Source organism: Paralichthys olivaceus, chromosome 15 (assembly GCF_024713975.1).
Source record: "Paralichthys olivaceus isolate ysfri-2021 chromosome 15, ASM2471397v2, whole genome shotgun sequence".
NCBI classification, from domain to species: domain Eukaryota; kingdom Metazoa; phylum Chordata; class Actinopteri; order Pleuronectiformes; family Paralichthyidae; genus Paralichthys; species Paralichthys olivaceus.
In genome coordinates this window covers 12,959,307-12,971,816 of record NC_091107.1, presented here as the reverse complement: position 1 = coordinate 12,971,816, position 12,510 = coordinate 12,959,307, and the positions used below count along the sequence as shown (strand labels likewise).

The 12,510-nt window shown below is 39.2% G+C and overlaps 3 protein-coding genes across 3 annotated transcripts; all 3 read right to left on the bottom strand.

The window, feature by feature from the left end:
* Positions 1-209: 209 nt before the first annotated feature.
* LOC109628600 (diamine acetyltransferase 1-like) lies at positions 210-2,173 on the bottom strand. The gene is made up of 6 exons (XM_020085777.2): positions 1,917-2,173; positions 1,765-1,816; positions 1,575-1,655; positions 1,382-1,483; positions 1,229-1,269; positions 210-1,137 (listed from the first exon to the last, which is right to left on the bottom strand). Exons 1-6 carry the CDS (start codon positions 1,980-1,982, stop codon positions 970-972), a joined length of 510 nt encoding a protein of 169 aa, XP_019941336.1. The 5' UTR covers positions 1,983-2,173; the 3' UTR covers positions 210-969.
* Positions 2,174-4,522: 2,349 nt separating this feature from the next.
* On the bottom strand, positions 4,523-8,427 carry prdx4 (peroxiredoxin 4). Its single transcript, XM_020085768.2, has 7 exons — positions 8,072-8,427; positions 6,254-6,371; positions 6,034-6,150; positions 5,711-5,833; positions 5,273-5,403; positions 5,097-5,131; positions 4,523-4,648 (listed from the first exon to the last, which is right to left on the bottom strand). Exons 1-7 carry the CDS (start codon positions 8,289-8,291, stop codon positions 4,598-4,600), a joined length of 795 nt encoding a protein of 264 aa, XP_019941327.1. The 5' UTR covers positions 8,292-8,427; the 3' UTR covers positions 4,523-4,597.
* Positions 8,428-9,566: 1,139 nt separating this feature from the next.
* On the bottom strand, positions 9,567-11,488 carry LOC109628594 (centrosomal protein of 128 kDa-like). The gene has a single exon (XM_020085765.2). It carries the CDS (start codon positions 11,368-11,370, stop codon positions 9,712-9,714), a length of 1,659 nt encoding a protein of 552 aa, XP_019941324.2. The 5' UTR covers positions 11,371-11,488; the 3' UTR covers positions 9,567-9,711.
* Positions 11,489-12,510: the final 1,022 nt, after the last annotated feature.

Here is a 12,510-nt window from a genome sequence, read left to right as displayed (position 1 = left end):
AACATTCTCAATACAAAAATATCTATAGAACAACTCCATCACTGATTCTACGCACTTAGCATTGTCTTACAACATGGTGTTACTACAAAATTAATTATTCCAATGTTCCCACATTACTTTAAAATGTACTTTATTACAGATTACAGACTACATACCCTTTGACATTAGTAATGTGTTCCATAATGATAATAATAATACAGCAAATTACATATTTTCAATACTTTTAATTACTTCAACATTATCTCTACATTGTCACATATCATTGGTACATTGGCATTGACACTAATCCTCAATCAGTTTTAATTCAGTTTTCCCCCAAATGGGTCAAAAAAGATACAAATAATGATGTAAATCTGCAATGCCTGACAGAAAGATGGAGCAAGCTCACATACCAAAAGATTAGTGCACACGGTGGTTAAAAAATTCCTAGACATTACATTGTTGGATAGAAATAACCAGTCAAAAATATATTACTCATCATGCATGTTGTACATTGTATGGTCTCCACTCTGCGTTTTTTAAGTAGCTCTGTTGGTAATTTGGCTTGGTAACTTGCTTGGTGGGTAAAATGTTCTTACATTTGACTAAACTAGACCTACTTATATTTACAGGAGTAATGTAAACATCAAAAAGTAGTTCCATTACATACATAATATTTAAAATCTATCTTAATTAACAGTATTCTGATTAACACCTATTTATGTCATGAACAAGGTTGTTTGATGATTTATTCCTATGTTCCCTGTAATTCTTCCCTAATTGTTGAAGAATTATACATTTAAAGGTCTAAAAAAAATCTACAAAATTACTCAACATCGGTTTATAGCAATTATTTCCAATCTTATTTTAGATTAACTGAAATGAAGAAAAGCTGTTTATTAGCAAAGTTTGTCAGAAGACTGATAAAAATAGAAAAAACAGGATTATCACCAATAGTCAGGGAAAGTCAAGACAATCAACTGTAAACTCCTATTTTGCATTCATTTTCAACAGCTCCTGCTTTTCAATTGCAAAAAGCCGCCAGCCCTCCTCAAAGGAGAGGTCAGTGGCTCCTCTTCGCTTGTAGAAGTCAATAGACTTGGTGTTGTTTTCTGCAACAATGAAGTGCATGCTGCTACACCGAGTCTTCACTGCTGTCTGGAAAATAGAAAACAAAACAAGGACAAATGATGGATTGAATTAAATTAAGTTGAATCTGTTTGCAAGGAAGCATTAACTGCAAACTCACCTCACTGAGAACCTGCAGGATTTTCGAACCAATGCCAAGACCTGGTGTAAGATGAAATGTAAAATTTGTTGCAAAACATATCTGTAACTTGTTAACCTTTTACCACCATCATAACTTTGTAACCATCATAACAGCAAATGTCAAAAACCTCACCTCGAAACTCCTCCATGACGTAAAAGTCCTCCAAGTACAGGAGCTTCCCGATCCAAGGGTCATATGTAAAGTAGTACATGGCAAAAGCAATCACAGTGTGCCCTGGAAAACACCATCAGACGAAAATCAGGAAATGGAGATAAACATGACTTTTAAATTGTGAAGAGCTTTGTGTTGTTAACATATTTATTACCATCTGAGCTCTGTTCTTTTGGGACTTCTGCAACCAAGCAGTGGTAAAATGGATGATCTCCAAAACCATCGTCAAGTAGGTCTACAAGTGGGAAATACACTTTATAAGAACGTATGAAGACTGAAAACATTTTTAATACATAACATATATATACACATAACTTAACATAATGTCGACTAAACTAAACCACCTTTTTCTGTCAGTATGACCTGCTCCTCCATTTCTTCAAATTTAGCAAGTTCCTAAAAGGCAAAACAAAGAGATAACAGAAAAGACTGAGAGATCTGCCACCATGGACAAAATATTGATTGTTTTAATATTAGGCCTCAACATTCTTCTTACCTTTATGAGTCGCAGGATATCAGACACATCCTTGGGTTCAGCTTTCCGTAATATAAACTTGGCCATTTTCTCCTTTTACCCCTTTTACCTTTTCTCACTAGTCCTCTGAATGTGAATAAAAGCAAAATGTGTTTCTTCATCCGCTCCTCAGGAGTTTACCCCCCGACATTGAATTGAGAAAATCAGCATGTACAGAATAGCACTGGCTGTCATGCAGAGTGGTAGAGTACCAAGAGTAACGTCCCTTTTATGTATCCAGGAAGCAAACCTGTTCATTAACCCACATAGAGGCGAGGCAAACATCTACCGAAGTCCTGAGAGGCGAGGCAAGGGACTTTTTTTTCCCTTTCCTTTTCCTAGCTGTTTTTTTCCATCTGTTTAAACAGAGCCGGGATTATTGTTCGAATATTTCGTAGGCTAATTTGTTATTTTTTTCAACCTATGAAAGCAGCTGAAAAATAAAATTCATACCAAAGCTAACTTCTAGTCAAAAAAACACAGTAGTACTTTTTACAGTTTTTATGCCTTGTGTTTGTGGCTAAAATGAGCATTTAAACTTCACTTGTCTTTCAGGGCCTTGGCAATAAAAAATAAAAAACTTGCCTCTCAGGAACTCCTAAACAGCAACTTACATCCGGTTTCTATTCCTTTCCTGTTGACTTCTTATCTCTGTGTTCACCACTGTTCTTCATTTGAAGCTAAACATTAACCAGAAGGAAAAAGAACATTACCTGTGCACAATCTCTGTAGAGCTGAGTAAACAATAACCCAAGTGAAAATGAGTGTGAAGTATTTCCACAAATAGAACCCTCAAAAGTAAAATAACTCAGAAGGGTCATATACAGTCAAACAATCATTTGCTGACTGAAAAAGAGGAATCTTTCATTCATCTGGGGACCCTGTACCACCAATATAATGCAAGTAACAGAAATTAATTGTGGTTATTTAGATAACTATTACTAACAATAACTAATCATAAAGAGGTGAGATGGCATATTTTGATGTGATGATTAAATCAGGGAGATGTTTACTGGCTCAATACTCCAAATGACCTTGCATGTTGTGTCACCTGCTGGCAGTCATAAACAAACTAACCCTTGACCTACTCCAGCACTTTTCTTTAACTTTGCTGTTTTCTCCACAACTTCCCAGTCAGCTACACTCTCATCCAATGTTCCTACAAGCAAAAGCATAAATATTTCTTATGATTACTACACTTTTATTTATTCATCAGGACCAAGCAGGGGTGTGTTAACTCTTCCAAGATGATGTTAAATTAAACTAGTGCATCCATCCATTATCTAATTTGCTTATCCTTTTGAGGGTTGCAGGGTTTAGGGGCAATAGAGGCGGAGTCACCACTGGACACACTCAGTCAATTTAAATTCTCCAGTCTACCTTATAATCAATCTGCATGTCTCTGGACTGTGGGAGGAAGAAAGAGTACCAGGAAAAAAGCCAGGCAGACTGTGATGGCCGCACCAGCAACCAGACACTGAAACTCAGTAACATGGTGGTAATCTTTCTTTAATTTGCTTAGTTTAAGCTTCTTTTTGCACACAAACACACGTCACAGATAAATAACTGGACACATAGATTTTGGTTTCATATGACATACTTAAATTTATTTTTAATCTTTTTTTTGTGAGAATTAATCAAGTTTTGCAGCAGACAACCTTAAATGGCCTGAATCACTAATTGGACTGCACCATGTTCCTCATAATAGATAGATAAGATAGATAGACATACTTTATTCATCCCAGAGGGGAAATTATTGTCTTCCAGTAGTACAGACATGTGCAATAAATACAAATGTTTTTTATTTTATTTTTTTGAGTTGTTCCGACAGAGCTAAATTGAGGCAAAGTTTAAAGTTAAAGACAGAGGAGACTAGTTGAATGTTTCATGGGGCGGGACATTGTTTCCTTATTTAGGTTTTTAGTTAATTTAGTTAATCTTGGTCTACTGTTTAATTATTTTTCCTCAGTGAATATTATATGGCCTTATACTGGTGTGTTTTGTGGTTGCCATAGTTCGTTTTTTCAAAATTAGTATGTCTCATACCTTTGGTGTTTGAGTGGCTTGATCTGCCACTATGTATGTTTCCCCTGTGTGTCAGTTGAGTTTTTTGTGCTGTTAATATATCTTCATCTGTTATCAAAGGTTACTTTTGTTGGTTGGCCCATTTCTTTGCATTTTTGTTACTCAGAACAAAAATTAAAAAAAAAAGATTTTCAAGGAGACTACCTGTGGCTCTCTAGTCTGCCTGCTCAGTCCCTGACACAGGGAGAACATGCAAACACAGAAAGCCACAGACCGGGAACCTTCCTGCTAGTTTCTAAGGCAGTTTATGTTGTGTTAACTATACATTTACACTTAACAAAATAAAAGACAGCATGATCAGTAGAGCTAATATTGTGACCAGCCGTCTGGTGATACGGTACACTTCTTTCCTACTTTGTAATCAACTGTTGCTAGTAAGCATCTGGCAATCACAGGGTGAATTCACATCAGTGACAGCTGTTCTGACAACATGCGTTGCAGGCATTAGTGTATGAACTGAGCTAAAACTGTCAGATGGATCTCAAAAGAATAGCCAGAAAGCATTTCTAAGAAAACACATTTTATTTGAACCTTCAGTAAGTGCTGGATTTCACAGACTGGGACGACAGAAACGCAGATCAGTTCAGTTTATCAAAATACTTCAGTTTGCCTGAAGGGTCGGGAATGATCTGTGGGAAAGAATGCATTCAATTAGTGCACAGTAAAGCTGCTTTCAGATATGCACTGAACACTGCAGTTCCTCCGTATTTTCCCTGGAGGACGTGCATGTGTGAATGCAAATGTCTTTCTTTGCCTGGCCTCCTAGTAGAAAGTCTGTAGAAATTCAGGAGGATTGGATGTCTGAACACAGCAGGGCATCCCCTGCTGGATTCACCACAAGCGAGTGAGTGCACAAGCAAAATTGTCTGGTGATGCTCACAGATTGTATCTCTTAACGTAATTGCTTTTCTTTTTATCAATACAGACTGAGACAGACTGGGACTTTTAGACAAACACAGTATTTGTTATTGTGTTGACTGCACATACGGTTCTGCAAATATATGGCACCGGTATAATGTAGGACAATACTAGTTGGTAAAAAAAATTAAAGTCAGTCTCTGCCACAGAGATACTCACCGTGTCGCTGCCTGGCTTCCATCCTGCTGGACACACTGTAAAAAAATGACAGAATTCCAGTCAGCACAAACAAAAACAGCTCCAGAGTCAAAAAAAACATGTTAAACTATAAATCAACTTGCAAATGAAAAAAAGACATTTCAGACGCCAATTTTTTTTCATTGAGCCTCTCGTACCTTCTCCGTGCTTGTCAGTGTACTGGAAGGCCTGGACCAACCGAAGTGTCTCATCCACAGATCTTCCCACAGGAAGATCGTTCATGGTGATCTGCCTCAGGATGCCTTTGTCATCGATAATGAAGAGTCCCCTGGTACAGACATGGACAAGTCAGGAGATCAGAGGAGACACACTCCGGTGCATTTTAATGCCAGAGGTGAACAGATGAACTTACAGCTGACCAGTTTAGATCTCTCAGGACAAATATTCATTTTAGGAACTGAACCACTGATCCCACCCAAAATATTCACCTGTAACTGCTCCCATAACTTATCGCCCAATGTTCACTTTTACAGCACCTCAGAGTTGCATAAGTGTTATATAACATGACCTGTTTCATTAAGTTGATTACTGATCAAACTCTGATAATAGCAATAAATGTAAATGTGAAACTGTACCTCAGAGTGTGTCCCTGGTCCTCCAGGTAGACTCCATAATCTTTTGAAATCTGATGAGTGAGGTCAGACAACAGAGGGATTTTCATTTGTCCAAGTCCCCCCTGCTTCCTGGGCGTATTGATCCTGTTAAAAAGGAACATTTCAAGAGGAACACGATATTATCCAACCCAAAAAAACCTCACTTCAGAGATAAGCCAGAGCCAGTAGAACAGATCAACTGAAATTCCAAAGTTGTTTCTGCAGTTGGACATCTGTTATTACTAGGTTGTTTTAAGGCACTGAAGCCTGACAGCATATGGGTTCAATGGGGACAGCCATCTTACCAGGCCAGGTGGGTGAACTGGGAGTCCACAGAGCAGGCGACCACCTCCGTGTTGATGGCACGAAACTCATGCACGCGATCGCTGAATGCAATGATCTCAGTAGGGCAGACGAATGTGCTGCAAAAGAAACAACAGTCACATTAACCTATGCCGTCAGGCAGCAATCCTAGCAACACAAACAAAAAACGATTATGCAACTTGCGCCTCGGACGTTACTCACAAGTCCAGGGGATAGAAGAAAAAGACGAGATATTTCCCCCTGTAGTCTGACAGCTTCACCTCCTTGAATTCACCGTTGATGACAGCTGTTCCTTCCCAATGTGGTGCAGGCTTTGAAACTAATGTAGAAAGAAAAGTAAATGTTTGATCGTTTGAACTAGGATTTTATTAAGTACTTAAAAACATGTTTGCTATTCAAATGTTAAATCGTCACATGCATATTTATATTACATATATTTAAATACATGTTTATAAGTGAATTATCATTTTTGTGCAAAACATTTACTCTTCTTAACTTCTCAAATGGAAAGACTTGCTGCTCTGCTCACATGTCATAAATGATAGAAGACTGAGTGTCTTCTGTTCTGGACTGTTAGTTGGACAAAATCTGAAGAGCTCAAGGGGAAATTATAACCAATCCCTTTCACTATTTCCAGACATTTATAGAAAAAGCAAATAATCAATAAATAATAATAACAATAAGATTAGTTGACTGATGATGAAATATTTTTAATCAAAACCCTAGTCCAATTTTGGTCGTGATAATATATATATATATTTTTTGTGACCTCAGGTCTTCATTGCAGGTGCAGTTTCCCTGCATTTGAGATATGTCATTATTTTCAATACTTTTCGACTCAAAGTGTAGGCATTACATCATTTTGTAATGTTTGTCTCTATTACCACAGGCAGCATGGGTAAAGGGGCATTTGGCTGCTAAAAATGAGGTGCTGTGTTATGGGGTAAAGTCTCAAAAGTCATGACGACAAAGGACAAACAGAAACTCATTGAAGTGGAACAACACAGACACCATAAATATAATGATGATAATCAAACTAGGGCTGTGCTATAAAACGATATCAATTTTTATTGAACTATCACCAGGTCATCAGGTTTCTAACACATAATTGATTTACCTCAGATTATTAAATGTTTTACTGTTCATCAAGTGTTTGTCATTCTCTGTTTATAAAGAGATAAAAACCAGCAAAACTGAATCTTTATATTCAAAATAACTAATAATGTGACATTTATCATGATAATTATTGATATCATTTGATATTGTATATTTTTTATCTTGATAATATTTTTGGCCACTTCACCCAACCTAAGTCAAACATATGCATTTGATAATAAACACTGCATGACAAGGTGAGTGTTATGCCCCTCTCTTGTTTGTGTGTAAGAAAAATGGACACAACTCCACTGAACTATAAGTTCACCCTTTGTGGACATGGATATATGAATCTTCGTTAAGTTGCATACTTGTCCTGCAACATTAGAGTGACAGTAGCTTTATTAGAATCGATCCTGTTACTTTACTTTTATTAGATTTGGCTGCAACAGTGTTCACCCCTGTAAAGTGTTTTGTGGGCTCAAACACTTTCACCCTCAAGATAGTGGTGAGTAGATGATGAGTGAACTTTGGATTGTTAAGTGAAATATCCCTTTAAAATGATGTGTAATTCCACTAATGGGTTAAAAACTAAGTTTGGTGCTGGGCTACACACCGTCATGTGCCGGAGGGGCGGGCATGTGTGGATGTGGGTAGGAACTCAGTCCAGGGAAGTGAACAGAATGACGTGTCCTACAAAAAAATCAATTTGATTCAAACTGAGGCCTAAAGTGTAAGTGACAGAAAAGTCTTGAAAGCTGCGGCAGACAGACCGACAGTCAGTATAAGACAGAGGCTGAGACACTGTTTGGGTCGGTGGGTCGGGACCAGCATGATGAAGCTGCAGCTGCTGGGTTCTCACGGGAAAACAAAACCCGCTGTGCACAAACACATGTGGCTGTACAGGCGCAGAGACACACTCACTCTTGGCTTTGCTGAGGTGCAGGGAATGGTCGGACACGGGCACACGGAAAGCCTCCCCGGGATAGACGTGTCCTCCCGCGTAGTTGTGACACTGGGAGTTTCTCACGTTGGCGCCTTCCTCTGCAGATGTGACTGTGGTGGCGGCGAGGAAGAGGAGGAGGAGGACAGCGGTGCTCAAAGGCTCCTGCCGCTTCACTCCGGTGTGGGAAACTAACTCCATGGTGTCGTCTCTCTCTCTCTCTCTCAACTACAGAGGGATCAGGCTTTAGAGCAGGATTGTTTGAGGAGCCTTCTTCCTCCTCCTCTTCTTCTACGTTCAAGTTTTGCAGCAGCCTGCGTCCTTATTGCCACATTACTGCCACCTTCTGGATTTAATTAGCTCACTGCTTCACCTATTGTTTCCATTTACCAACTACAAGGTATAAAGGTACTTCTCAATCTATCTTTCTATCTATTTATCTATCTGTATGTCTGTCTGTCTATCTATCTATCTATCTATCTATCTGTCCGTCCGTCTGTCTGTCTCTATACATCTGTCCATCTATCTGTCTTTCTATCCAACTATCCGTCCGTCCAGCTATCTATCTATAGATCCATCTATCTATCCATCCATCTCTCTGTCTGTCTCTCTATCATCTATCTATATATCTTTCTGTCTATCTATCTGTCCATCTATCTCTCTGTCTCTCTATCATCTATCTGTATATCTTTCTGTCTATCTATCTGTCTGTCTCTCTATCATCTATCCATACATCTATATATCTTTCTGTCTATCTATCCATCCATCTATCTGTCTGTCTCTCTATCATCTATCTATATATCTTTCTGTCTATCAGTTTATCTATCCATCCATCTACCTATTTATCTATCCATCATTTACATTAGTTATTTCTTGTCATTGGTAAGTCCACCTCAAACAGATCTACAATACACTGTGACTTGTTTGTATTGTTTGCCTGCTGGACGTTGTGTGCAGAGCTTCTTGGACACAGGGTGGATTCCTGTTGTCAAAATGACACACAATTCATTTATTTCATTTGAATGTATCAATTGTCCCTTATATTAGTTTCTTCAGAATGAAACCAAAATAGTTCAGGATTTCATATTTTAAACAGAAGTTTTAGTGAAATGTTTTTGTTAATTTAATGATATTTCACTATTTCATTTAAAAAATAAAGTTATGGTTTGTTTCCAATTTCAAGAGGAATAATCAATGATTGTCTATGGCAGTTTAGTGATTATGATATAATTCGTTCAGAATGTTCATGGTCACTTTTCCTGCAGTAACCATACACTTCCATGAATTAACTGGAGACACACACACACATTGTAGATTCTAGAATCCATAGATGAAAGACAGGTTATGGATACATCAGTCCAGAAGGGTGGAATCCCAGGACTCTCTGGGTGTCTGGAACACACACACCCATGTTGTTTATAATGGGAATTAATCTGTTCATAATAGCAGCAGGAAAGCAATCCAGGGGTTCAAGGGTTCAAGGTTCAAGGGGTTTATTGTCCTATGCACAAGATTATAATTATAATGAACTCCTTCAAATCATTTAATTTGTCCTTCAGATAATGTTTTTTTAGGAATTGACTCAGAGTGGTCCAGAAGAACCCCAATTTTTTCCTCTTTCCTAAACTTCTGTACACCAGCTCTCTCTTTCACTGCTAGTGGACTGGTTCAGGTTCTTCTGTTGGTCCAACGGATCCCTGGTTTGCTGTAGCTGCTTCTTCAGACACTGTTCTCTTGTGACACACCCCTGCACCTCCTCACACAGCCAGCGTAGCTTTGCCATTGTCTCTGCAAGCCAGTGAGGAATGTTTTTCACTAATGTAGGGCTCTGTGATATTGCCTGTTTGTATTTACTATTATTAGCCAAGCTACAGCATGTTGCATCCAGTTCCTCACCAATGATGGCAAGGATTTTTTCCTTTTGTTCTTCCTTCTGTAACAACTTCTCCTCCAGTTCTGAAATATACCTCTGATCACTTGAACTAATTTTGTCATCCAGTTCCTGTTGGAATTGTTGGCATTTTGTTTGCAGAAGTGCATATGCCTCATTTTTTGTCCTCAGCTGCACTGCCATCTTATCAGACTCATCCTGTGTCCTTGCTAACATAGCACGGAGCACCCCACACAGCTCCTTGTCTTTCTCTCCACATGCCTTAACCTTCTTCAAATGTGACCGCATTTTAGCCTGCACTTCATGATCCCGATTTATGCTGCTGTCCTCCATCATTGCCTTCATGTTGTGCACTTGCCTCTGATGCATCTCTCTCTCAAGCTGCAGCTGTTGCTCCAGTGCAGCCCGCTCCTCCAGTACCACTGTCAGTTTACCTTTTAGCTCTGAAGAGCTTCTCTGGAGCTCCTTCCTGCAGCTATCCTCCTTAGCTAACCGCTGAGCTACCTGAGCATGGGCTGGGGTCATCTTCTTCAGGATGACCTGGAATTCAACTGGCATGTCCTGGGATCTTTGACAACAACAGACTTGGGAGTCAGTTTGTTCCTCCAGCCTCTGGTGCTCCATTAGCCATGCTTGGAGGGCAGCCTGACTCTGATTCTCTTCTTTCAGGGCAGCTAAGGTCTCCCTTAACTCCTGTGTTTCCTGCTTCAGTGACAAGTCTTTGTGTTTGAGCTCTTCCTTGTGCTGGGCCAAACAGCTTAGGACTTCATTGACATCTGTGTGAATTGTGTCTGTCTGCTGGCTCAGCACCTTAATTTGGTCTTGAAAGCTCTTTTCCCTGGCTGCCTGCAAAGCCTTCTCAGTTTGGAATTGAGCCTGAATTCTCTTGCACTTTGCCGTCCAGTGGCGCACAGCCTTAATGGCCCTGCTTTTTATTTCATCTCTGCTGCTCTTGCACTCCAGGAGTGATGCCTCCATCTCCCCTCTCTCCATCTGCCCTCTGTTGTGTAGTTCCCTCAATTCTTCTAGCTCTGATGACAATTTCTCCACCCTATTGAGTTGGTCCCTCTCCTTCATCTCATCCATGGCTCTTTTCAGTTCTAAAACTTGTCTCTCTGATGTTGAGTTGTTTGACTCCTTCAGGATTTCTCCGAGCATTGACGTGACTTCAGTCTTGTCCCTGTACAGCTCTAGCCTCTGGTCTACTTTGGACAATTGTCTTTTCATGTCTTGCAAGGTTTCTGTAAGGTTTTTGAATTTCTTAGAGATATGTCCTGCTTGATCACTGTTACTTCCACTGTCCCTGTTAGGTCTGAAGTGAGCTTCACCCCTCTTAAAGCTATGTCTCTGCGACCTGTCCCATGATTCCGATTCACTAGATGTGTCCATAATTTACCATGTAAATGCTTTGATGATTCAATTTTTTATTTAGCGGGTGCCAACCAATGTCAAGGTGCTTCACCAACATCTACTGTGTTCTAACTTTTTTGATTTATTTCCATATAAGGTCCCAGGAATGTGATATCTCTGTAAAGATCAAAGGAATATATGTCCCTCCATAATGATCTTAGGCACGTGATGTTACTCTTTAAAAACTGGCAATATCAAAGACCTGGTGGAGTGGTGGCCCCACGCCAGGAGACAGAAACATAAAAATATATAAAATTATTAAAGTTCTTGAAATATGAGCACAGCAGTGAGCTCAGACCAATACCCACCTTAGTCTTTTTTGTGAATTTGTAGAATTTACCCAACATACTACTGTCAAGACGAGACTGCAAACACTGTACCGTTCAGTCTTTTTATTTGTGGCTCACACATAAACCTAATATTTCTTGAGAGTGCTTCTTTGAGCCATCTGCCCCCTTCAATGTAACAGTTCACAACAAATACACTGTAGGCATTTTCAGTTGTGCAGTTGCAGGTATGGAACTCCTGGCATTCTTTAGAGAGTTATGAGAAATGCTGCAAAGTTTAATTAACACTAATAAGTGATTTCACGGTAGCTGACTGCTATAACATGCTGATATGCAGGCAGTTTTCATTGTGCTACCTCAATTGTCAGTTTTTTCACAATCATTTCTTTTAGATTTTGAAAAGAAACAAACTGAAATTCATACTGTCCATGTATTCCTGCACATTTGAGCCATTCAGGTCCCCCTGCTGATGTGGTGAAATATCAAAAAACACTTTCTGATGGAAACATTGAAGTGGCTGTAAGTGAACCGCTAGCTGAAGCAACAGTACGTAACCCGACATCTCCCGAGGATTTGAAAAAGCTTAACTTAGCAAAAGTATTCAGACATGAAGTCATGTTTACATTCACCTATGGTTAGCACCATTCATATTCTTACATACACATGTAAGTAATGGGATAAGTATGTATTGAAAGTCTGTTTATGTATCATGATCATGAAACTCAAAAAGGCACCTGAGCACCTGCAACACAACCACCTGAATGAAAACACTGTGGAAAACAGTCTTCACACAACTGACTGTAGTGATTCATAGAATCATCTGCACAGCTCA

Coding starts and splice junctions, on each gene's coding strand:
- LOC109628600 (XM_020085777.2), bottom strand. CDS start 1,982: ATGGCCAAGTTTATATTACGGAAAGCTGAACCCAAGGATGTGTCTGAT. Junction 1,484..1,574: donor AAAAGAACAGAGCTCAGATG/GTAATAAATATG, acceptor GGTGTTTTCCAG/GGCACACTGTGATTGCTTTT. Junction 1,138..1,228: donor TCCTGCAGGTTCTCAGTGAG/GTGAGTTTGCAG, acceptor TCTATTTTCCAG/ACAGCAGTGAAGACTCGGTG.
- prdx4 (XM_020085768.2), bottom strand. CDS start 8,291: ATGGAGTTAGTTTCCCACACCGGAGTGAAGCGGCAGGAGCCTTTGAGC. Junction 5,404..5,710: donor GACCAGGGACACACTCTGAG/GTACAGTTTCAC, acceptor TGTCTGTACCAG/GGGACTCTTCATTATCGATG. Junction 4,649..5,096: donor GGAAGCCAGGCAGCGACACG/GTGAGTATCTCT, acceptor TCTTTCCCACAG/ATCATTCCCGACCCTTCAGG.
- LOC109628594 (XM_020085765.2), bottom strand. CDS start 11,370: ATGGACACATCTAGTGAATCGGAATCATGGGACAGGTCGCAGAGACAT.